Consider the following 24,467-nt stretch of genomic DNA (forward strand, 5'->3'; position numbering starts at 1 on the left):
ACCATTCCATCTGTGCTCGCAATAACTGACCTCTTCAACATCTCTGCTGGGCAACGCCGTGACCCGACTCTCCGCAAGATCACTGACCGCCTCAACTAACCGACTCCTGATTCCTCCTTTCGTCTCTTCGAGCTACGCGATGGAACCTTGCTTGGTCGCAGTTTCATACCTGACGGTCCTGGCCACTTGCTTGTGATTCCGGCACCCCTTCGTTCGACTGTTCTGGCCCAACTTCATGATGTGCCGACAGCGGGGCACCTCGGATTTTCTCCAAACTACGATCGTGCACGCCGTCGTTTCTACTGGCCAGGAATGTATAGGTCGGTACGCCGTTACGTGACCTCGTGTGACCTTTGTCAGTGCCGCAATAAGTCAACACTCCCGCCTGCTGGCCGTCTTCAATCACTCGACATCCTATATGAGCCGTTTCATCGTGTCGGCCTCGACTTGCTTGGTCCGTTTCCTACGTCTGTCTCGGGAAATCGATGAATCGCCGTTGCCACGGACTACGCTACACGGTTTGCAATTACTCGCGCACTTCCAACCAGCTGCGCGACCGACGTAGCAGACTTCTTGCTCCATAACGTCATCCTTCAACACGGGGTACCACGCCAGCTCTTGACCGACAGTGGCAGACAGTTTCTTTCCAGGGTCATCAATGACCTCCTGACGTCTTGCTCGACCAAACATCAGCTAACCACGGCCTACCATCCACAGACGAATGGCTTGACGAAGCGGATGAACCGGACCATTACCGACATGCTAGCAATGTATGTGTCGGCCGACCACCAAGATTGGGATACAACATTGCCTTTTGTCACGTTCGCGTATAACACGTCCCGGCACGAGACGGCATGTTATTCACCTTTCTTTCTGTCATTCGGCAGAAATCCAGTGTTGCCTATGGACACGATGATGCCTCCTTCCATGTGGCCACCTACTGAGTACGCTCAAGAAGCCATTGCCAGCGCCGACCGTGCACGTCAAGTTGCGCGCGTTCGGTTAATCGAATCGCAAGCGGGCCAACAATCTCGCTACGATCACCGTCACAGAAACGCCCACTTTCTTCCTGGATCTCTCGTCCTTCTTTGGTCTCCAGCACGCCGTGTTGGGCTTACTGAAAAGCTACTCTTCCCGTACACCGGACCATACCGTGTATGCCGCCAAGTGACCGACGTGACGTATGAAATCGAGCCATTGTGTTCGTCCTCGTCGACTCAGCCCCGCACCGACATTGTTCACGTCATCCGTCTGAAGCCCTATCACATACCGGAACCCACCGATGCGTGTTTATAGCGACCATTGTCGCGACCGTCTTTGCCCGGGTGCACCGAGTGGGTGCTTTCACCGCCGGAGGGTAATGTTATGTGCCGCTTACACAGAGGACGAAGAAGAGGAGGGGTTCGTTGCTGTTTCGCCATCTTGGTTGTTACCCCGACCACTGCGATTGTGTGAATATTGTAAATACAGCCTTCTGCCGTCACCCCGTAACAATATATATATATATATATATATATATATATATATATATATTGATGACGATGAAGTACATAGCCAGCGCTCACAATATATAGATACGGCACATGACGGCGACACCGAAGGCAATAACCAGCCGAGAGTGTCCATATAATTACTATCGCAATTAAAAAACGCGTTTTTTGAAGGCACATTGGTTCCTCCAAGGCGCGCGTTAGCGCGCAGCGGGGTATGCCCCGTGACAAGGGCCCCTTCTGATTTTTAGTATGCTTCACCGCATAAGAAGATTGCACTGCGGCGGAGCTGATTGCGCTTCGTCTATCCATCTATGTTCCTTCTTGTGTCCCTTATAGATTTCAAAACAGGAGAAAGTGCCTCAGATCAGGCTGGCCGACGTTTCGATAGGGGACCTATCTTTGTCAAAGGCGCCTTGTCATCCCTGGCGTGTTAGTTTTATGGGGTTAGTGATGACGTCATGTCCAGCGGCGGCGTGTCTGTTGCTGTTGGTAATTGATGCCTGGAAAGAGAGAAACTCGAAAGCAGAGGAGTAAAGCCCTTGCCACATTTCAAGAGAGTTTGCAAACACGTTCGGGTCTGCCATGTCAGAGTTCAAGGTAGCTACAAAGAAAGAAAAAAAAAAAGAGAAAAAAAAGGGGGGGGGGGCGGGTACAACCAAGCGAGAGGACGAGTGCAGCCATCACAAAGAGCTGCAGAAGGTGGTGAGGAAGGAAACTACAGGCGGGGAGAAAAAAAAAAAAAAAAAGGAGAAACCGGGCGGTTTACGTTTAAATGTCCGCCAAGGAGCTGCAGAAGGTGGTGGGGAAGGCAGCTACAGACGACAAAAAGGTACTCGGGCGGCGTACGTTTAAAATGCCGCCTGCCTACTTTAAGTGATATTGAAAGGGTTGCCTGAAAAGCAAGCTCCTGCTTAATGGGTGAAGTAATTGGCTGGCATATGCATCCAGTGTCGTCGGCGGCTTCCAAAAATTGGGCGCCCGTCAACTAAGAGGGGGAAAAAAAAAAAGAAAAAGTTGAAAGGAACGAGGGGCGGCCGGGGGGGAACAATCGGAATAAGACTCGTAGAACTTCCTGAGAAAGCGAGGGCTGTGACAATGCTGGCCAGAAGCGGCCTTTGGAGCGCGGAAAGGGGGAAGGAAACCGTGGCTCGGATTCACTAGAAAATGAAAATATCTTAAGAGAATAATATCTACACGTATGTGCACATTTTTACATGCAAGGTTAAGAGATATTAAAAAAGAATATTGATAGTGTATTATGGGAGCTGGTCGGGATTTTATTTTGCGAATAGGTTAAGGTTTTTGAAAGCTGAGCGTACTTCATGTCTCTTAATATTATAGGAATCATGCTATGGCTTTTAACGATTCCAAATTACCACGAGCTAGATTTATTCCTGATGGGTGTAGGGATTGAAATTTGTGTATCAAATACGATTCCATGTATTTCCTCTCACGTGGTGTCCGGAAGTTTGTTTGTAGAATGTAAAGTTTGGCTTGATCGAAATTGTGGTCTTGTTGATTGAAGTGGCTGGCTACTGCTTTTGGTAAGTTGTGCTTTGTGTCTGCGCGGTGGCCGTTCAGTCTTACATGAATTGGTTGTCCAGTTTCGCCTATGTACTGTTTTTTACAGGTGGCACACTCAATGCAGTAGATCAGGTTGTTTGAGGTGCACGTGAAGTTCGATGTTACCTTGTGAAGGTAATCGGATGCTGTGCTTTTTACGTTGGTGGCTGGCTGTATATGTTTGCACGTAGAACATCTTGGACGCCCACAGGGTCCAGACGTTGGTGTAGTTTTTGTTGCGAGTTTTGCATGTACGAGCATATCTTTAAAATTGGCGTTGCGTCTATAGGCAACCTTAGGCGGTTCGGGGAAGATTTTTTTAAGTTTCTGGTTGGTTGTTAGAATCGGATAGTATTTTGCGAGGATGTTGTTTATGTTCGGAAGTGCGTTGGAAATTTTGTAGTGAGAAGAGGCGTTGTTGTTGTTGTGGTTTTAGGGCGTGGTTTGAGTGTCTCAGTGCGATCTAGTTTTAGTGCGTCCGTGTAAGCCTTATGAAGGAACGCGTTTGGATGGCTTCTGTTTGCTAGTGTTTCTTTTAGGGTAGTAAGTCTGTTTACGTAATCCTGATCCTCTACGCATATGCGACGTAACCTTGTTGCTTGGCTCCTGAAAATGCCCTGTTTACAATGTTTTGGGTGATGGCTAGTATAATCTAGGTATTGTTGCTTGTCAAATGGTTTCTTATACAGCGTAGTCTTTAATATACCATTCTCAAGATATATGGTTGTGTCAAGAAAGTTGATGCTCTCAGCTGAGGTCTCGGACGTGAACTTTATCGTTGGATGAAAGGAGTTTAGGAATGATGTAAATTTAGCTAGATTGTCCCTGCCGTGACCCCATATTATAAGTATGTCATCAATGTACCGAAGGTATGGGTTCCACCAGGAACCCACCAGAACCCATACCGGGTTCCACCAGGAACCCGACACAACCGAGACCGACGAAACAAAATCCGCAACCGAAGTTGTCACGCAGACGCCCACTCTCATACCTCCACACACGGACACCCAGGCCGCAACAGTCGTCGAATCTAACGAACCAGAAGTTCAAACAGCTCCCAAACCGGAACGCGCGGACACACGCAGATCCACCCGCACTAAGACAAATAAGTGACAAACCCTTGAAATCACTACTCCCCATACACGCCGCATTGAATTTTTACAAGCTAGAAAACTAACCCAAAAACTCACCAACTACACCTGCCACCTCAACACGTACAAGCACTGCATAAAGAACAACACAATTCCCAAAGGACTAAAACTGAAAGCGACACCCGCGTTAGGTACTCTCTCCACCCAATATCAAGATAACTGGCAAGCAGCACTAGACAACGCTTCATTTTCTCTCTTAAATATACTCAAGAGCCACTGCATGGAGCAAATTGAAGAATTTTCCCAAAAACTCGAGAACATAATTCTAACAACCGAAGAAAAAAGGGACCTAGAACAATATAAAGAAAAACAGAATAAAAAATTGAGGCAAAAGCAGAATAAGAAAATGATTTCGAATCAAGGAACACCCTCCCGAACAACCACCCTAGTCCCGCTAACAACTGATAGTACAAACAGAGAAATACCAAGCACAGCTAACATCACACAAATAGAGCAGTCCAATGTTGTAGACATTTCAAGTACATTAAGCTTGGAGGAAACAAGGGTCCTTAGCAAGGGCCTAAACTTTTGTCCAACCAACAACACAATAGATGAATTCGAACTCCACAGAGACCTCACAGAATTTTCACGAAGAATGCGCATTAGACACTTTTTTGCAGATAACGATGGAGCAGAAACAGGTACTACAACGCTCAGGGCTCAGTCTACTTGGACTCCCGAACCAGAACAGGCAATAGAACTCGACTTATATCTTAAAGCTATCACTACAGAAATCATTAATCAATCGAAATCATCTAAAAAGCCTAGGAACATGACTTATTCGGAGAGTCGCATCATCTCTAACCTCAAGTCGCGCGAAGACATTATCATCAAGGAAGCCGATAAGGGAGGAAGCATAGTCATTTGGCCAACACAGAAGTACAAGCACGAGGCTTACGGACAACTCAATAATCCAGAACACTACCGCAAACTAGACAGCGATCCAACAGAACAATACACACTCGCAATCACTAACACACTTAGATCCCTCCTTGCTGATGAATTAATAACTCCATCAGAATTCAAGTTTCTGAAACCAAACAACAAAGCAGCAGGGCGGTTTTATCTCCTCCCCAAAATTCACAAAGTACCATCCACCGAATTATACACTGCCAATATTCCAGGGCGCCCAATAGTATCAAATAACAACACCCCAACCGAGAGCCTCTCCGAATTCCTTAACCACTTTCTCGGGGACATTCCGAAGACATTCCCGTCATTTGTACAGGACACCCCACACCTACTGCGAATAATAGAAGAGATTAATAGCAAAGGCACACTCCCACAAAACGCCATCCTCGTCACACTAGACGTTACCGCTTTATACACGAATATCCCGATCCCAGAGGGCCTAACCTCAATAAAGCAAACTTTAAATCAACATAATGTACAGCATTCTACTGAAGTATATTTATCATTACTCGAACTAGTACTATCACACAACTATTTTGAATTTGAAGAAAATTACTACCTTCAAATACAAGGAACAAGCATGGGCACCCCATTCGCACCCACTTATGCAAACATATTCATGGGAATTCTGGAAACAGACTTCCTGGCTCGCTGCGCAGACAAACCCCACACATACCTTCGGTACATTGATGACATACTTATAATATGGGGTCACGGCAGGGACAATCTAGCTAAATTTACATCATTCCTAAACTCCTTTCATCCAACGATAAAGTTCACGTCCGAGACCTCAGCTGAGAGCATCAACTTTCTTGACACAACCATATATCTTGAGAATGGTATATTAAAGACTACGCTGTATAAGAAACCATTTGACAAGCAACAATACCTAGATTATACTAGCCATCACCCAAAACATTGTAAACAGGGCATTTTCAGGAGCCAAGCAACAAGGTTACGTCGCATATGCGTAGAGGATCAGGATTACGTAAACAGACTTACTACCCTAAAAGAAACACTAGCAAACAGAAGCCATCCAAACGCGTTCCTTCATAAGGCTTACACGGACGCACTAAAACTAGATCGCACTGAGACACTCAAACCACGCCCTAAAACCACAACAACAACAACGCCTCTTCTCACTACAAAATTTTCCAACGCACTTCCGAACATAAACAACATCCTCGCAAAATACTATCCGATTCTAACAACCAACCAGAAACTTAAAAAAATCTTCCCCGAACCGCCTAAGGTTGCCTATAGACGCAACGCCAATTTTAAAGATATGCTCGTACATGCAAAACTCGCAACAAAAACTACACCAACGTCTGGACCCTGTGGGCGTCCAAGATGTTCTACGTGCAAACATATACAGCCAGCCACCAACGTAAAAAGCACAGCATCCGATTACCTTCACAAGGTAACATCGAACTTCACGTGCACCTCAAACAACCTGATCTACTGCATTGAGTGTGCCACCTGTAAAAAACAGTACATAGGCGAAACTGGACAACCAATTCATGTAAGACTGAACGGCCACCGCGCAGACACAAAGCACAACTTACCAAAAGCAGTAGCCAGCCACTTCAATCAACAAGACCACAATTTCGATCAAGCCAAACTTTACATTCTACAAACAAACTTCCGGACACCACGTGAGAGGAAATACATGGAATCGTATTTGATACACAAATTTCAATCCCTACACCCATCAGGAATAAATCTAGCTCGTGGTAATTTGGAATCGTTAAAAGCCATAGCATGATTCCTATAATATTAAGAGACATGAAGTACGCTCAGCTTTCAAAAACCTTAACCTATTCGCAAAATAAAATCCCGACCAGCTCCCATAATACACTATCAATATTCTTTTTTAATATCTCTTAACCTTGCATGTAAAAATGTGCACATACGTGTAGATATTATTCTCTTAAGATATTTTCATTTTCTAGTGAATCCGAGCCACGGTTTCCTTCCCCCTTTCCGCGCTCCAAAGGCCGCTTCTGGCCAGCATTGTCACAGCCCTCGCTTTCTCAGGAAGTTCTACGAGTCTTATTCCGATTGTTCCCCCCCGGCCGCCCCTCGTTCCTTTCAACTTTTTCTTTTTTTTTTTCCCCCCTCTTAGTTGACGGGCGCCCAATTTTTGGAAGCCGCCGACGACACTGGATGCATATGCCAGCCAATTACTTCACCCATTAAGCAGGAGCTTGCTTTTCAGGCAACCCTTTCAATATCACTTAAAGTAGGCAGGCGGCATTTTAAACGTACGCCGCCCGAGTACCTTTTTGTCGTCTGTAGCTGCCTTCCCCACCACCTTCTGCAGCTCCTTGGCGGACATTTAAACGTAAACCGCCCGGTTTCTCCTTTTTTTTTTTTTTTTTTTTCTCCCCGCCTGTAGTTTCCTTCCTCACCACCTTCTGCAGCTCTTTGTGATGGCTGCACTCGTCCTCTCGCTTGGTTGTACCCGCCCCCCCCCCCCTTTTTTTCTCTTTTTTTTTTTCTTTCTTTGTAGCTACCTTGAACTCTGACATGGCAGACCCGAACGTGTTTGCAAACTCTCTTGAAATGTGGCAAGGGCTTTACTCCTCTGCTTTCGAGTTTCTCTCTTTCCAGGCATCAATTACCAACAGCAACAGACACGCCGCCGCTGGACATGACGTCATCACTAACCCCATAAAACTAACACGCCAGGGATGACAAGGCGCCTTTGACAAAGATAGGTCCCCTATCGAAACGTCGGCCAGCCTGATCTGAGGCACTTTCTCCTGTTTTGAAATCTATAACGTGTATCCATCCGTCGGCTCCCTTCTTGATCTTGGACTTCTTGTGTCCCTGTCTTTTGTGCGCATCAGTTCCCATGAAGATGAATCACCAACAAGCCCAAGTCGAAACCCTCCGGAGCTGATATATGTCCCTCGTCCATGAGATTGCTGTAAAGTTTTCGTAGCTGTTTTCTACGACATGTGCACGAGAGCATGCTTTTTCCAGGCTTGCATATTGGAAAACAAATATAGCTAGGAACAGGTTGAATGTGGCCGCAGACCGCACAACTTACTGACAAGCTGTTGAGATCGAATAGACGTAGCCCTTTTGTTTCATCATTCTTTGCCAGGTAGAAATAAAAGGGACCTATTTTTAGCTTCATGTTGTGTTGGTTTGTGAACCCCCTCCCCTCCCCTTTCTCTCACGGCGAGGGGCCCCCCATCCGTTAACGTGGTATACAAGGAGTCCCTGAAACGTCCATGGCTGAGAACCACTGTCATAGAAGCTTCGCTTAAAGGGACACTTACGTGAAACAATAAATTGGTTTAGATTGTTAACGAGGTACTGGCACAAAAATTTTGGCCTCGCCTTTTTTTTTTTTTTGCTGCAATGTGTTGTGGGGCCCTGTTAGTCATAACACGGTACATCGTTTGCTGCAGAACGCGACAGATAATTATTTACAGGCTCCTCATTACAGACCAGTGCCAGTTTCGGTTTCAAAAACGACAAGCCTCGGTGTGCAGCTGTCACCACCATCGGGTGCAGCGCTGTATCACGTCAGCACACAGAACTGAAGCACTTCCGCACGGTTCGCGAACAGCCGCCGAGAATTAGGCTGCTGGAGTGAACGCGGCAAAAAAACATGACGGCTATGACGTCATCATAACTTGTTGCAGCGTGGTCACATGAGGGAAGTAGCGGGTCACCAAGGGTCACCTTTGAGCGTGTCAGTAGCGCGAGAATGTCGATCGCTCACGCAAACATCAAACTTAATTTAAAATAACTTCCAAGCTATATTCGCTGTTGGTATCTTGCAGATGATATACCGTATTTACTCGAATCTAAGCCGATGTTTTTTTCGAAAAAACGATGTGCGAAAGTGGGGGGGGGGGTCGGCTTAGATTCGTGTACAATGAATAGGTTTTTTTTTCTTTTCTGGCCTTGCAAATTTCAGGGGTCGGCTTAGAATCGGGGCCGGCCTAGATTCGAGTAAATACGGTACGCATGTTCACCGGAAGCGATCCCGCAGGCTATCTCGGCCGCGAAATATTGTGTCAGTACCCCTTTAAAGTGTACTGTGAGAACTCCAATGTCATTAATTTCACCAACCGAAGTTATAAAATCAAAGCAAAGCTTCATTTTAAAATTTTGCACCGAAATCTCCGCGCGTGACGTCACGGATTTCAAACTGTATTTGCAGTAATTAGGGGACATTGACTCAACAAAACTTCCTGAAACTTAGTATGTTAAGTCTGTGGCCCCCTCAGAAGTCAGTGTGTTTCATTTTTACCGATTAGGAACTACATAGGACCTAGTAGACGCCGTCAAAATCTATGACGTCATGGCGTTTGGTGTGTGAATTTAACGGTGGCGTCGCCACCCACATTTTCTTCTCGCGCGTTTTCTCGCTTCCCAGGAGTCGTCAAGCGGCAAGCGTGGTGATATTGCAATTGTGGAATAGAAAAATCGTTTTTCTCGTTAAGGCTGGTTCACACCGGCGACTAGCACCGGTCGCGCGACCGTTTGCGACTGCCGGTCAAAAAGCGACTCAAAGCGACCGATGTTCACACCTGCGTGTGACCTATATGCGTCGCCACATACAATCCACGTCTGCTCGTATACAGCTCGCATTGCCGTCGCCCCGTAAAATAGGCTGACGTCCTGTTCCCGTGCAACTGATTGGTTAAGAGGTTTGCGACTGCAGTCGCGCGACTGAAAAATCTAGCAGCGAGCGACTGAGCCAGAGCAGTCGCTTTGCGACCAAAACGGCCATTTGCGACCGTTTGCGACCAGTCGCTTTGCGACCAACTTAGTCGCGCGACCGTTGCTAGTCGCCAGTGTGAACGAGCATTTAGTGTCCCTTTAAAGATTCGGTAAGCTCTGGCAGCACTCACAGTCGCCACGCTCCCGGCTGTTCGGAGAACCATGCTTCCAGATGGCACTGTGATTCAAGATCAAGTGTACAGGAAGCGAAGTGTTGAGCAAGACGGGGCTTCCGTCCCTGCCGTTGCTGGGAGATGAAGACACGAAGGGGCGCGACTTATCCTCTCTGTCAATTACTCTCTTTATGGTGTAAACGTACAGTCTTCTATATTCGTCCAAATAATCGCTGAAACTTCCCCTGTAACGAAGAGCAAGTAAAGATGCAAAAGTGAATAACATATAAAAATTGGCCGCGTATCTGCGTGCTTCGCTGCAAATGTCGTCGAGGGACGATTGTCTTCTGCCAGCCGTAACGAGTCATCCACCTCCGCTATATTGAATCGCCGCATCTGGCTCATAGCGGCGCATTTTCAGCGCAGCCCAATAAACACTAGCATTTCCAGCGCAGCCTAGGAAAGACAAGGCTCTTTAGAATTATGTATCTATGTATTTTCTACTAAAGGAACACACCACCTAATGCTTACGTATTAATGTTGCGCCTCAGATATGCGTGATATTTGCTTTTTAATCGACAATGTTCACAAGTATGAACCACGCTACCAGTTCAAGATGACTGGGCGTTCAGCAAGTGGTTTAACTTCGGCTGGGTGGCTGAATCGGGTGACAGACAGACAAACAGAAAGACAGACAGAGAGACAGACAGACTAAAATTCCTTCGTATAGGTTCCCCAAGAAAGACTATCGTCTTTTAAAGATCACACACTGAGAAATAGACGCTAAACAAACGCAGGGTTCAACATCGTTGGCGGATGCTATAAGCAGTCATCCCTTCTGGTGCGCTAAACCTTCGCATTCGTCAGAGAGAGCAACAACTTTATTTAATGGCGCGAGCAAGGGGCTTCACTCTCGCTTCTTTTTCAAGCACTTCCGGTCGAGCACTTACTTCCGGTTTTCCGAATATTCAGAAAAAAAAAAGTCCTCTAAAAATAAAAATAGTGGGTTCTGGTGCAAGCTAAGAGTAATATTAGATACATATGATATCGAGGCATAATTTTACTGAAGAGCGAATTACCTGTCAAAATATTAAATATGAAGTGGTTGAGTTCAACGAAGGGTTGTGAACAGCTAGTATCGTTGGGCCACCTAGCGGAGCAGAGCTCAACCTCGCGCTTCTTTCTGCGTGGCCTCTGAGATTCGCTTCGGCAGCGCGACAAAACACGAGCGCCGAAGTGCGGGTGCCACTACAAGACACATAAGTCAAGAATTATTGTGGCCTCGAAATTTTTCAGTAAAAATTCACCGACGATTACGCTACTGCGTAATGCGAATTCTTAGCGCAGCTTCCTGTTGGGACGCCAACTGTGTTTGAATTTTTGGCTATCCGCACTTGTAGCAATGTAACATTCGTTACATATTGCCGTGCCAGCGTTCCAGTGTTACGCACACCACTCTGCGCGTTGCAGCTGTCGCGAATCAAGCGAAACGCCGACGGCCCGTTAGGACAAGCGAAGGCAGCCGCAGTGCACGTGCCAGTCCTGTATGCGCACGAGCTCCGACCACTTTTTATGTTGGGGCAACACCAACTGTGTTTGAAGTTTTGGCTATCAGCAGTTGTAGTAATGTAACATTCGTTACATATTGCCTCTGAACCGGCTAGCGTTCGAGTGCTACGCACACCACTCAGTGCATTGCAGGCGTCGCGAACCAAGCCAAGCGCCGACCACCCCGTTAGGACAAGCGAAGCCAGCCGCAATGCACGTGCCCATCATGCATGCGCACAAGCTCCGACCGAGTGGCCGGCGTGCGTGACGGAGGAAGAAAGCGAGGTTAGAGCCCAGTGGCTCGTGATGACAGACTCCGCGTTCGCTCTTTTTCGTCCTCGTTCGTTCTATCGGTTACGCCGACGCCAACAGCGACGCCGCTGAACGCAGGAACGGGCGCCTTAGAGCTGCGCTCTAAAATTATGGTTGTTGGGGCTGAAGGGGCTCAGTCCAGGATTCCAGTGGCCACCACCACGTGCCAGGCCTGGCCTTGGACTCGAAGGCTAAGCTAAACTCGAGGACGCGGGTTCGATTCCCGGTCCCGGCGGCCGTACTTCGATGGGGGTGAAATGCAAGAACACACGTGTACCGAGACTTGGGGGCACGTTAAACACCGGGTGATCAGAATTAGTCCGGTTGCCCCCACTACGGTACGGTGTACCTCATAATGATATAGCGGTTATGGCGCGTAAAATAGCATGCGCTCTAAGAAAAAAATGGAGTTGTTGGCGGGTATTTCTGCCACACATCTTTAATCGCCATATACCTCGCGTACTTTCCTTGTGTTATCACCGCGGTCCCGGAACTTCACGGTTACGAACGGTGGGTGCGCTATGAGCGTGACGAAGCATTTTTGATAGCAAAGTGGCGAGAGCCAGGTTTTCAAAAAGAAAAGGCGAGTAAGCCAGATGACGATTAGAGTTGTGAAGTACTTCCCAAATACTTGATATTTTCTTAGAGTGTAACTGCTCTAAAGCTTAGTCAAAATTTGACGGAGTCTCGTGGCTTCGGTGATATTACTCACCAAATGCCAATGTACAGGTCATGTTCATTCTCGTTGCTGCCAGCCCACACGATCAGACATGGATGACGTTGAAGACGACGAACCTATATGGAGTAAGAAGGGCATAACTGTTCGTCGCTGTTCATACATCCACCATTATCTCATGTAAGCGCTAGGAAAAGCGTAAGTCTAAGAACACGATTTGCACGTTTCAATTTCATTTTACCGAATTTAATATACCTTGCCCACTTTTCCAGGATATCTAGTTGTTTTCGTGTCACCTTTGCCCCCCCCCCCCCCGGTAGTCCGTATCTCTCGAAAGAAATCATGTAACACTTATAGCGTATATCCAAAAATCTCGTACGAACACATAAAATTCATATGTACTGGATTGGATAAGTGCCAATCCAGTACATGTAGGGATGGATTCAAGTTTCATGGGCAGTTCCACTGGAGGAACCAATCGAGGAAAAAAAAATTACACCATCTCCCGCTAAAGGGGACCATGAGGCGATGCGAAGCCGGTGCACTTGCACGATCGCGTTCCGTTGGCGTTCGCTGGGCATGCTACCGGCCTCGCGTCGTGGAACGCGAAGAGAAACACTACGCGCGTCGTGTCTTCCCTCTAGCCTGGCCGTTAATTCTCATAGGGCGTGCGGGGAACGTCGACAGGCGCGCGAGAGAGAGGCAGCGTAGGAGAGGAGAGAGAGGGGGAGGGGGCGCGCATGCACTGGCACTCATCGTGGCACTGCGCAGACGAAAATTTCGGCATGTCGAGCCCGCATTTCAGAGGAGCCAACCGAGGCAAGCGCTGGACTGAACGCGCGCAGCGCTCTGCCATTTGAAGGAGAGGAGACTAGAGGAGGAGAGTAGCGTATGCGCCGTGAGAGCAGAAGCGAGAACGCAGGAGAAGCGCAAGCAGGTGCTGGTAGAGAAGTGGAGAGAGGAACGCGCAGCTGTTGGAGAGAGGGAAGGAGGAGAGTCGCGCATGCGTAGTGTGAGTGCGGACTACAACGATGCGTGCGGATGACCACGCCGCCTTATATACCCCCGAGCAAGAGACACTTCGCATGTAAAACAACCATAACAATGTTGGGCCGTTGAGTATGTGACATTGGTTATGCGGTGCCATTCAATCACAATAAAAGGCCGCCTAAGGTTACTAAAGTCCGGCTAGAGTCCGGCGACTGTTTGTGTGTGCCCTCTATTTTGTCTTGTGTCGTGATTTACGTTTTTTTTTTTTTCTTCAAACATGAACCATCTTGCCCAGCGATTCACGCCTCTAAGGTTACTCCGGCGCTGGAAAGAGTCGAACCCGCATATAATAGATATTCAGATAATCTTCTCTAGATGTATACTCTTGTACACACATCACGCTTGAATGGTTCTCACGTCTCATCGTAGGAGCCATTTCGCACTTATTTCTATAGGTGATCCGCTAAACTTCTTCGAATCTACCACCGGGAGAAGCCACTATTAGGTGTTATGAATTGCCTTGATCTCAAGAGCAAGACCATCCCTTGGATAAAGAGGCAAGCGCCGGCATCTGCGTCGTCTCCATATTCTGTCTAAACTTTTTTGGTCTACATACGGCTGCGAGCCAGCCAGATAAACCCCCTCAAGCTGCCCGGTAAAACAATTGCGAAGGCGCACACCGACCTGCTGCCTCACTTCAGTGGCAACACTGCGAAGAAAGTCATCGTCCGCGGGATAGAGGCTGACGGAGAACATCAGGTCTTGCCAGATCAGAATTCCAAGTTCGTCGGCGAGGTCATAGAAGTAGTCTTTCTCGTAAATACCACCGCCCCACACACGAATCATGTTCATGTTGGCATCCTGCGTGCATGAAAAATACCATTCCCTTTATTTCCAATGCACCATTTCTCAGCGTACTTAAACACCTGTGAATACCACAAGTGGTTGACCACCGTCACTAAGCCAAACATCGGAAGTCACGAAACAAGCTATGTCGTTGCAATGGCTGCAATAGAAGTCGCTAACTAAAAAAGTCCCAGTTTCGGCGCAACGGCGAAGAAACGAATGCGATAGCAACAAATTGGAATGTAACGCGAACAACGTAAACCAGCTCGAAATTTCCAGCGCGTCGCTCAAGCGCAAAGGACGCACGAAAAGAACACAGCACGAGCGCGAACTATCATGCGTCACAGCGAGAGACTTGAAGCGCACTCCTGACACATAAAGCCGGACACACGAAACGAACGAACAGGTACACACAGGACGAGCGTGAACTAATTGTCACAGTTGTTACTTATTTCTGTTTGAACAGCGCGCTCCTTTCGCAAACGCGGCCGCTGCAGTGAGCGAAGTGACCTTCGTACGCCCTGTGACTTCAGCGCGGACATCGCGGGGAAAGCACAAGACAGCCAACCCCCCGCTCCACCCCTCCCCCCCGCCCGCCCCCTTGTTTCCTCGGATAAGCGCACGAATGCGACCACGCCATGTAGGGCGAAGAGAAACGGCGTTCGCAGGAGCGGGGCGAGCTGGCCGACGCCTTTAAGTGCGCCCGTTGTGCTCCTTGCGTCATCTCGCTGGTAATGAAGAAACGCTTATAAGCGCCTGCCGTCTCCGAGTACTGCGGTAAAGGGTGTGTATATAACGCTCGCCGTTAGCCACCTGGACGATCTGCGCTTTGTGGCATAGTGATTAGAGCCACGCGCTGCTGCGGATCAAGAAGGCGCCGGTTCGACTCCGCGCTTCGGAAACTTTTTTCGGAATTATTTTTCTTTGGGACTATATATATATATATATATATATATATATATATATATATATATATATATATATATATATATATATACATATACATACTTATATACATGTACGCAGCATGACGGCGGCGACGACGACGGCAAAAACCAGCCGAGACTGTCCATATAATTGCTATCGCAATAAAACGACATTACTGCGTACAAATTTCCTATTTTGAGGAACAGAAGCTCTGTTGTATTTCTGAGAAAACAGTGAATGCTGCGATGACAAAAATAATATTAAAAGTTCAAACATCTAAAAAGAACATTTGGACGAATGAAATGAAAATGCATAAGAGTTTGTCTGCTTTATTGGGCTTTTTTTTTATTTCTGTAAATATTTACATTGTTTCAATTTCTTTTATTAGACCACGTTCTAAAAATTGGCTGTGCAGGACGATTGTGCCACCCAAAACACGAAGCCCCTCAAGAACTTTCGCTCACCAAAAGTGTCATGCACTAATTTAGCTGCACCTTGTACCGTACTACTGCATAGGCTAAAGGAAAGGTTTTGGTTTTACATTCCCAAACCGCGACATCATTATGAGACGCGCAGTAAGGGCCGGCTGGGGGTCTTCTGGATTAACTTTGGCGACCCAGGGTTTCTTAGCATGCATTTAAATCTATATAGCCGGGTGTTTTGCATATTGCGCCTAAGCAAATACAGCAAGCGGAGAATCAACCCGTCGTAACTCCATAGCTGCTAAGCAACACGGGCGCGTGCGTCAGCTATAGTATATGCGAACGTACCCCTATTTAGTTGACAGTAGCAGGGTTTTCTCCCTTCCGTATATAGCTCAAAGTCACAAAAGAAACAGTTGTTACACTTCGCACTGTTATCTGTCGTTCACCTTAATGTTCGCCTTTTCAAGCGATCTTATCGTTGAAACAGTCCGACAGGCAACATTGCTGTTGTTAGGAAACAGAGTACGCTTATAATGCAGGTCATTTTTAAGGCGAAAGCCTCAGATGCCCCATCAAACGCAAAAAGTGACCGTCGGCTTCAACACGAGTGATGCAAAAGTGCACCATGTGATGACGTCGCATAACGTGTCGTCACACGATGACGTCACCACGTGCATTCCCAGGATTTGGGGACATCTGCACGTGGCGCCAACCCTCGGCGGCAGAAACGGCATCCTGCCTTGGCTGAATGATAAATATGCGAAAAAAATCGTATCTCTTGAAAAAAACTAGTTATCAAGCTAGCTAAAACTATAGTTTAAAAAAGCTAGCTAAAACTTGTTAAAAAAAACCTAAATTTCGGTAAAATTGAAGTATCGCACTACATAGCGTGTAGCTCCCCAGGACAATTGAACACCGCCCACCAGAAACACATTGGGCCTCATTGTAAAATTTTACACACTCTGGGAAGCCACGCGTTTTGTAGTGCGATACTGGAATTTAAACAGAATGCCCAAATAAGTCTCTGCTGTATAGAACCGGGAGTCATTTTTGGTAGCTGGATTTTTTCGTCAGATATGTTTTTTTTCCCGATTATTTCCCATTCAGCTACGGCCGGCCACCACTGCCACCGACAAGAGATGGCGCTACGTGTACATGTCTCCAAATCCTGGTCATGGCCATCGCTTGGTCAAAGGTGGGTCGATCCCAGAGACACTGCAAAACGAGGGGCAGAAAGCTTCCTGGGGGGAGGGGGGCTATCTCAATAAAATTGACCGAAAGTAGATGGCTTTCACCTTTAAGTCGTCTCAGGCAAATGCATAAGGCACCGTGTGAATTTTTTTGCACAAGACTGCTCGCGCAGCGAGTTATAAATCGAGGTAATATATTTTGGATTCAAACTGGGCGCACAGTAAGTAAGGCAGTGTATAGGGGGAACCCCACCTTGGCGGATTGCAGCAGGTCTCTGATGTATGCCTTTGTAACCCTCTCCGGAAAGATGTCCGCTGGAATCCAGTTGCTTCCTTTGGCAAATATTGGCACACCGTTGATCTTGAAGTAGAACTCCGCACCTTGAGTGTCATTGGCTGGGAAGCACGCATCGAGAAAAGATGATTAGATAGATAGATAGATAGATAGATAGATAGATAGATAGATAGATAGATAGATAGATAGATAGATAGATAGATAGATAGATAGATAGATAGATAGATAGATAGATAGATAGATAGATAGATAGATAGATAGATAGATAGATAGATAGATAGATAGATAGATAGATAGATAGATAGATAGATAGATAGATAGATAGATAGATAGATAGATAGATAGATAGATAGATAGATAGATAGATAGATAGATAGATAGATAGAGATAGATAGATAGATAGATAGATAGATAGATAGATAGATAGATAGATAGATAGATAGATAGATAGATAGATAGATAGATAGATAGATAGATAGATAGATAGATAGATAGTCCATGCCTCGCGGGCTGCAGGAAGCAATCAAGCACTTTAATATCTTCACTATTAAGGGGATGGTCAGAATACGTTGAACGGACACTTACAGATAGCATCTTCCACGAGCTCAACGGTGCGAAAGCCAAATCTGATGGCCTTGACACACTTCTCATCATCGACCGACATGGATACGTTGAGGTGGTACAGCTTCTGACTCCCGTAGCCGGACGGCCACCAGCGCTCTATTTCTATGGACTGTAGAAGCAGGAGATCACAGTTTGGTTGCTCAGTATCAAAAAACGTTATGACGAATTGCAATCAATGCGTCGGTTCAAAAATGCATTCCCAACAAACGTGCATGCATGCATCTACGCTAGCGGCCGGTCGGTCGGTCGGCGGGCCGACCGACCGAAACATTTTTTGTCTCATCTAATACTGTTCCCCAAGATCTATCAACACTGTCTTTCACGTGATCCACTATACTGGCTCATCCAGAGCATGTATCCCATCATACTGATCGCCCTCACAAAGTGGGTATCCCATCATGCAAAAAAAAAACATTTTTGATTAACTACATTTTGACTCGCACATTACAGTAGCTAAACCGTACCTTGTTGCTGTTGATGACAGCCTCAAGTTCTTTTACATATTAGCTAATATTACACAATAATGATTTTTATTTGCATGAGTAGATTGCTTTTTGTTCAATTCTTTCGTTCTAAGTCCCAGTCGCTTCTGCAATGCCAGTTGTCCCTGAGAGTGAAAAATAAAAAATAAATAAATAATAGAGTAGGAAGGTTTTTGCGATGTCGTAGTAAAACAGGTCAAACATTACAGGGGCGTAGGCAGAAATTTTTTTCGGGGGGGAGGGGGGGTCACCCCTTGATTTGAAGCGGGGGCAGGGCACGCAGATGGTCAAGTGTCATTTTGGGCTTTGTATGCCATGGCAACAAAAAATTTCGGGGGGAGGGGCACGGGTCCGGTGTGCCCCCCCCCCCCCCCTTGGCTACGCCTCTGAAACATTACAACAAGCTGTTACTGCAACCACGCGAGCAAACTGTTGTATATCTTTTCATAGTTTTGTTTCTTGTTCTTTTTTTTTCTTTTTTTTAAAGGGGGGTGGGGGAAGGGGGTGATTGGGAGTTCAGCCTATGACGCTTACCCACGTAAGCGTGATGTTATACTAACGCTCGAAATACACTTACGAAATAAGGTACTCACGCCTGGGATGCTGACGGGCACCGTCACTTTTCCACGGTATTCTTCACGCCACTTCCCGCGATTCATCAGATTCGCAAAGTGCACCACTGAACTGTGCAAAACTGTGGCGCCCAGGCTGATCGATATGATGCCATGTTTCGGCGCACGCCGAGACAGCGTGAAGAACACGCCGACTTCTATGTTCCATCTATATGCTTCGTATTTCGTTCCTGTATAGCCAATAAGCAACAGTAATGATGAGACATACTTCGGTACTATTTTATAATGCTATTACGAACACTACTACCGTAAGAGCATTTTTCTGCTTCGAAGAGCGGTGTTCAAAACGTAAATTACTTGAGTACGTACAAGGTAGCGTGTGCAGGCCTTAGCGAGAAATTTATGACGAATTTAAGTGTTTTTTTTTTAAACCCGGAAGTAGCTTACGCTTTCCTGAGTGACATCGCGTTGAAAGCGGTCATGATGCGAACGCTAGTTATTTAAGTGTTCCCGGTCTTTCTAACACAACCAATAGCCTTAGATTTCTATGCAAGATTTATTTATGCAGATTTCTTCTATGCGGACCTTACTTTTCTGCACATTTATTAGCGCAGTGGAAATAAAGCGTAACAAATATGAACTGCCTGTAAATTTACGCTTCCTAATTTCGCTGCTACAATCGAGAAAAAAAATGTGTTCGCGTTTAGACATGGTGGTTTATACAGGGAACAATTATTGTTGCTTTCGAAAGCAGTTATCACATGACGTGCATGTGTCTCAGCTTCTACTATGGTAAGCAAAGTTTGCCGCGTTAATCTACTTCACGTAGCCCACGCCTCACACTTACGTTTTGGGGTCGCCGTCACAGTAACGTCTCGAATAAAAGCTTGGTTGTAGGCCACTAGTTTAATCGGTTTCCTGTCAAAGGAATGGAGAAAAATTTGCGTTCTACTATCCGATTACCAGATGGAAAGCTAATACTACCGCTCGAAAATCTCCTAAGAATAACTTCTTTTGTATGCTCCTGGAGCATTTAGATTTCAGAACGATTGAAAGTTGGGATGGTTAGTGTAGGCTGATTTCAGGTGTATATTGAAAACAAAAAAAGCAAAGCGTGAAGATGTGCTCTCGTACACAAATGTGTCGCATTCTTGATAACAGACCAGAATTGTCATCGCTTATAGGGGGGGCAGCCATACTGGCCGAAGGCAGAGCCATATACCGGATATTTCAAGAAATGTGTCCAACATTCTCTAAAATCAGGAAAATGCGATACTTGTTCGATGCCTTCACAATTTTTTCTTCTGCAGCCGCAGGCATCATAAGATGTTCAAAGACATCATTTGGGACAGTAATTAGAAAAGCTAGAATAATGAACGTTATAATTACCTCCCTTCGGGACTGTTGCACGGGAGTACAAAAACTGACGTCACAGTCTATCCTCATTGCATACATGATTGCGGCCATTTTTCGCTCGCCATCCAGCTGTGACGTAACCGAACCCGCAGCCGCCGTGCTGGCCGCACAGAAGATCGGTAACATATGAGGTCAAGATTACGCAAGCTCGTTCTAAACGCGGGTGCTAGAGCACTGACCAGATTCCGGTGGAGGGGAACGATGGACCCCAGTCCCAGCTGAACGAACATGGCATCTTGCGAATCATGTTTATGTGGCACTGGCCCCTCTGTTCCGGTGGCGGACACAGCGGGTACACGGGGGTCGTATTGCTTTTCATTCGCAACTCGTGCTTGCGCAAGGCGTACCGCAGCGGCGACTCGCAGCTCACCACGATGCTGTTGTTTCTCTGCATATGCGCGTCGACAAAAGAAACAAGAGGACAATAATAATAATTGTTGGTGTTTAACGTCCCGAAACCACGATTTGATTATGACAGACGCCGTCGGTTTTTTTTTTTTTTTTCTTCGAACGCGTGGCTTGCTTTCAGTGTGATTGCGAGCGCGGGCACGTGGCGGCTTCCTGCGGCGGCCACAGTAACTGTGCAGCCCGCGATGCTCAAATCAGCGATATGGGTATATGACATCATTTGTAGAAAGAAGAGGGAACGATTTATAGCTTACTTTGAGAGTTGTTTGTAAATTGCAGGCCGCGTGCTCCGCCGTAATGTTTCGCTCGCGTGTTCTCAGGAGCCTCGAATACCGATCGGCAGCGTTTTCTGACCATGCTGAAAAATTGTTCCAGGGCTCCTTGAGCGTGCACCTAAATCCAAGTACACGGGCCTCAAGCATTTTTTGTCTCCATCGAAAATGTGAGCGCCGCGGCAGGGATTCGATCCCGCAACCTGCGGCTCAGCAGTCGAGCACCATAACCACTAGACCACCGTGGCGGGTAAACAATAAAACACCAATTCTTTGATATAGTGTAAATGACTCCACAGTTCACACGACCTTTCTTTCGTACACAGTGCCTGAACGGTGGTGATATAACAATAAGCAGTTTTAAAATAGTATAGGCAAGGCTTTGCGCTAGCGATTGTCACCACTGCGTATGCTTCATACGCTCGCGTGACCTATTGTAAAATTGCTTAATAATAAAATTATCAAATGCAAGTGCTGCGTTTTTGGCTCAGCTTCGCGGGTTCGATACCGAGCGCGGCGGTCGCATTTCGATGCAGGCGAAATGCTATATAGGCTTCCAAAGGAACGTCGAGCGGCACCACAGCTCTTATCACAACTGGGGGCATCAACGGCCACAACACTGCCGCCCCCGCTTCCGCGCACGCGCGGAGCTCTCTGATTGCATCTGTGGTGCGTCACAATGTAACTATTGCCGACTAGCTCAGCCGCGCGAGCGTCGCGCCCAAACTTGAGCTTGGGTTCCCTATAGAGGCCCGTGTGCTTAGATTTAGGTGCACGTTAAAGAACCCCAAGTGGTCGAAATTTGCGGAGCCCACGACTACGGCGTGCCTCATAATCATATCGTGGTTTTGGCATGTGAAACCCCAGAAATTATTATATATTAGTTTAACTCACAGTGAAAACAGAACGTAAACGAATATACCTTTTTTTGTCTGGACATTTGGTCCGTTATAATATTTTTATTCAGCACTATAGCATTCAATTTCAAGCAACTTCGATGCAACAGAAAAATATACAACTTTCATCGAAGTTAACAGCGCAATAATCGATACGTGTTGTCTATAAGTTATTCGGGAAGACATGACGTATGGTCTCGCTAAAGCGATCGAGTCAGTCGCACCACTCAATATTCAAGAATACGTGCGCTACATAGCGTCTCATTGCAAAAAAAGAAAAAGAAAAAAATCTTGAAACCATCCCCATAGGTTGTGTTCTCTGACCATCCGTCGTGGCGGCTTAGCCGTTGGCTTACCGGCTATATGACGTTGCGCTGCTCAGCATGAGGTCACGGGATCAAACCCCGGACGCGTCAGCTCAGCTCGCAGACAGAGAACGTCATAACAGAATCATCAATGAAGGAAGGGCTCTGTTAAAGCGATACCGCGTCCCTGTCTTGTACGTCGTCTTTGCACGGAGACGGGCTGCAGGTGGAAGGGTCACTACTCTACTAGTGATAATAAAAGCACTGCAGGCTCACCCTAATCTTGGTCGTCACGTCGACTTCGTAGCGGACGAACATGTTACTCGTGTTGAGTACGTCGATGCCGTTCAACGTCACCGTGCAGGCAGTGTCGATGCCTAGAGCCACGAGCTTTACATGACGATTATCTCTTATATACGTAGGAACTGCGAACACGGCAATGTAATAAATAAATAATAAATAAATAAATAAATAAATAAATAAATAAATAAATAAATAAATAAATAAATAAAAAGTAACACTGTGGTAACATTCGACAAGCGGTTCAGTACAAACATGTAACTACGAAGTAGCTTCAAGTATGTAACTCGGGACGTTCTATCTTCAGTGTCTGTTCTAATAACGTCCGTAATTCTCAAGAAGTGTAACTCTGTTCACGCGTGATTCTATGTATAGCACGGCATGGCTTTCTTTTTTTAGATGCGAAGTATCTCTCGCTCGGGGGTATGTAACGCGGCGTGGTCATCCGCACGCAGCGTTGTAGTCCGCTCTCACACTACGCATGCGCGACTCTCCTCCTTCCCTCTCTCCAACGGCTGCGCGTCACTCTCTCCACTTCTCTACCAGCACCTGCTTGCGCTTCTGCTGCGTTCTCGCTTGGTCTCACGGCGCATACGCTACTCTCCTCCTCTAGTCTCCTCTCCTTCAAATGGCAGAGCGCTGCGCGCGTTCAGTCCAGCGCTTGCCTCGGTTGGCTCCTCTGAAATGCGGGCTCGACATGCCGAAATTCTCTCCTGCGCAGCGCCGCGATGAAGGCCAGCGCATGCGCGTCCCCTCCCCCTCTCTCTCCTCTCCTACGCTGCCTCTCTCTCGCGCGCCTGTCGACGTTCCCCGCACGCCTTGTGAGAATTAACGGCCAGGCTAGAGGGAAGACACGACGCGCGTAGTGTTCCTCTTCACGTTCCACGACGCGATCGAGGTCGGTAGCATGCCCAGCGAACGCCAACGGAACGCGATCGTGCAAGTGCTCCGGCTTCGCATCGCCTCATGGCAGGCGCTGAGCCGTGCTCCCAATTAGGGTTGCAGAAGTTGCGCCTTTTCCTTTCCTCAACCTCTCCTCCTCCTCATGGTCCCCTTTAGCGGATTGGTGTAATTTTCTTAATGCCGTGATTTGAAACATAAATCATTTGACCACTTAAAGGTGCTGCAATATTAAAGCCAATGACTGAGCGCTCCTGACGAGATCAGTTACAGAACAAATGTTCCTTCGTTATTCTAGCTCATATCAGGAGACAGATAATGCCGTTCAACGCCACCGTGCAGGCAGTGTCGATGCCGTGAACCACGAGCTTTACATTGCGGCCACATCTTATGTACCAAGGAACTGCGAACACGGCAATGTAAAAAAATAATAACTATATAAATAGCACGGTACATTTGACAAACGGTTCAGTGAAAACATGCAACTACGAGGTAGCTGCAAGTATGTAACTTGGGGTGTTCCATCTTCACTGTCTATTCTAATAATGTCAGTAATTTTCAAGAAGTTTAAAGCCACAACCACACGTACGCGCTGGAACGCGCCAGCACGCGATACCCCGCGTCAACGTCAGTCGAGGGGGCCGGATTATGGTGTTGACGTGCGAAGTGGTAACTCCGGGAGGGTGATCCTCGCTCTCATTGGCTAGTTCGATGCAGACGTCACCGCTCCGCATAACATTCGCTTTCTGGGGAATTCTAGACAATGCAGCGTCAACCAAGATAGAAATCAGTTTTCCTACAGTTCCTGCCGTTCCCGCAACAAGTGTTCCCGTCTCCCTGAGTTACCCGAGAGCGCTTGTATCTTGTCGGACGCTCGCGATGGACGGCAGCGAAAGCGCCGCTGCTCGCGCCAGCACCTCTACGGGAAATGACAATCTCTGCACTTTTTGCGACAAGGCTCTTTCAAATGCAAGCCCAAGCTACTCTTACATACAAGTAGTTCTGCGGGATACCTAAAATGCGTACAGCTGCATGCAAGACCGTGAAGGGGCAGAAAAGGAAAGCAGTTCTCAAACCGTTTGTACGGAAACTACGTACAGAGTTA

The 24,467-nt window shown here is 46.9% G+C and overlaps 2 protein-coding genes across 2 annotated transcripts in view; one reads left to right on the top strand and one right to left on the bottom strand.

Moving 5' to 3' along the window:
• The window catches only part of LOC119394785 (beta-mannosidase), a 57,666-nt gene extending 35,186 nt beyond the window's left edge, over window positions 1–22,480 (bottom strand). Inside the window, exons 1-6 of the mRNA XM_049415988.1 lie at window positions 22,439–22,480; window positions 17,773–17,920; window positions 17,146–17,288; window positions 14,189–14,365; window positions 12,551–12,633; window positions 9,997–10,223 (exon numbers count right to left, since the gene is read on the bottom strand). Coding sequence (XP_049271945.1) covers window positions 9,997–10,223; window positions 12,551–12,633; window positions 14,189–14,365; window positions 17,146–17,288; window positions 17,773–17,920; window positions 22,439–22,480 — 820 coding nt within the window. The remainder of the gene's footprint in view (window positions 1–9,996; window positions 10,224–12,550; window positions 12,634–14,188; window positions 14,366–17,145; window positions 17,289–17,772; window positions 17,921–22,438) is intronic.
• The window catches only part of LOC119393937 (uncharacterized), a 635,915-nt gene that overhangs the window by 122,146 nt on the left and 489,302 nt on the right, over window positions 1–24,467 (top strand). The gene's annotated exons all lie outside the window — the stretch shown is intronic.

Source organism: Rhipicephalus sanguineus, chromosome 5 (assembly GCF_013339695.2).
Source record: "Rhipicephalus sanguineus isolate Rsan-2018 chromosome 5, BIME_Rsan_1.4, whole genome shotgun sequence".
Classification (NCBI taxonomy): Eukaryota; Metazoa; Arthropoda; class Arachnida; order Ixodida; family Ixodidae; genus Rhipicephalus; species Rhipicephalus sanguineus.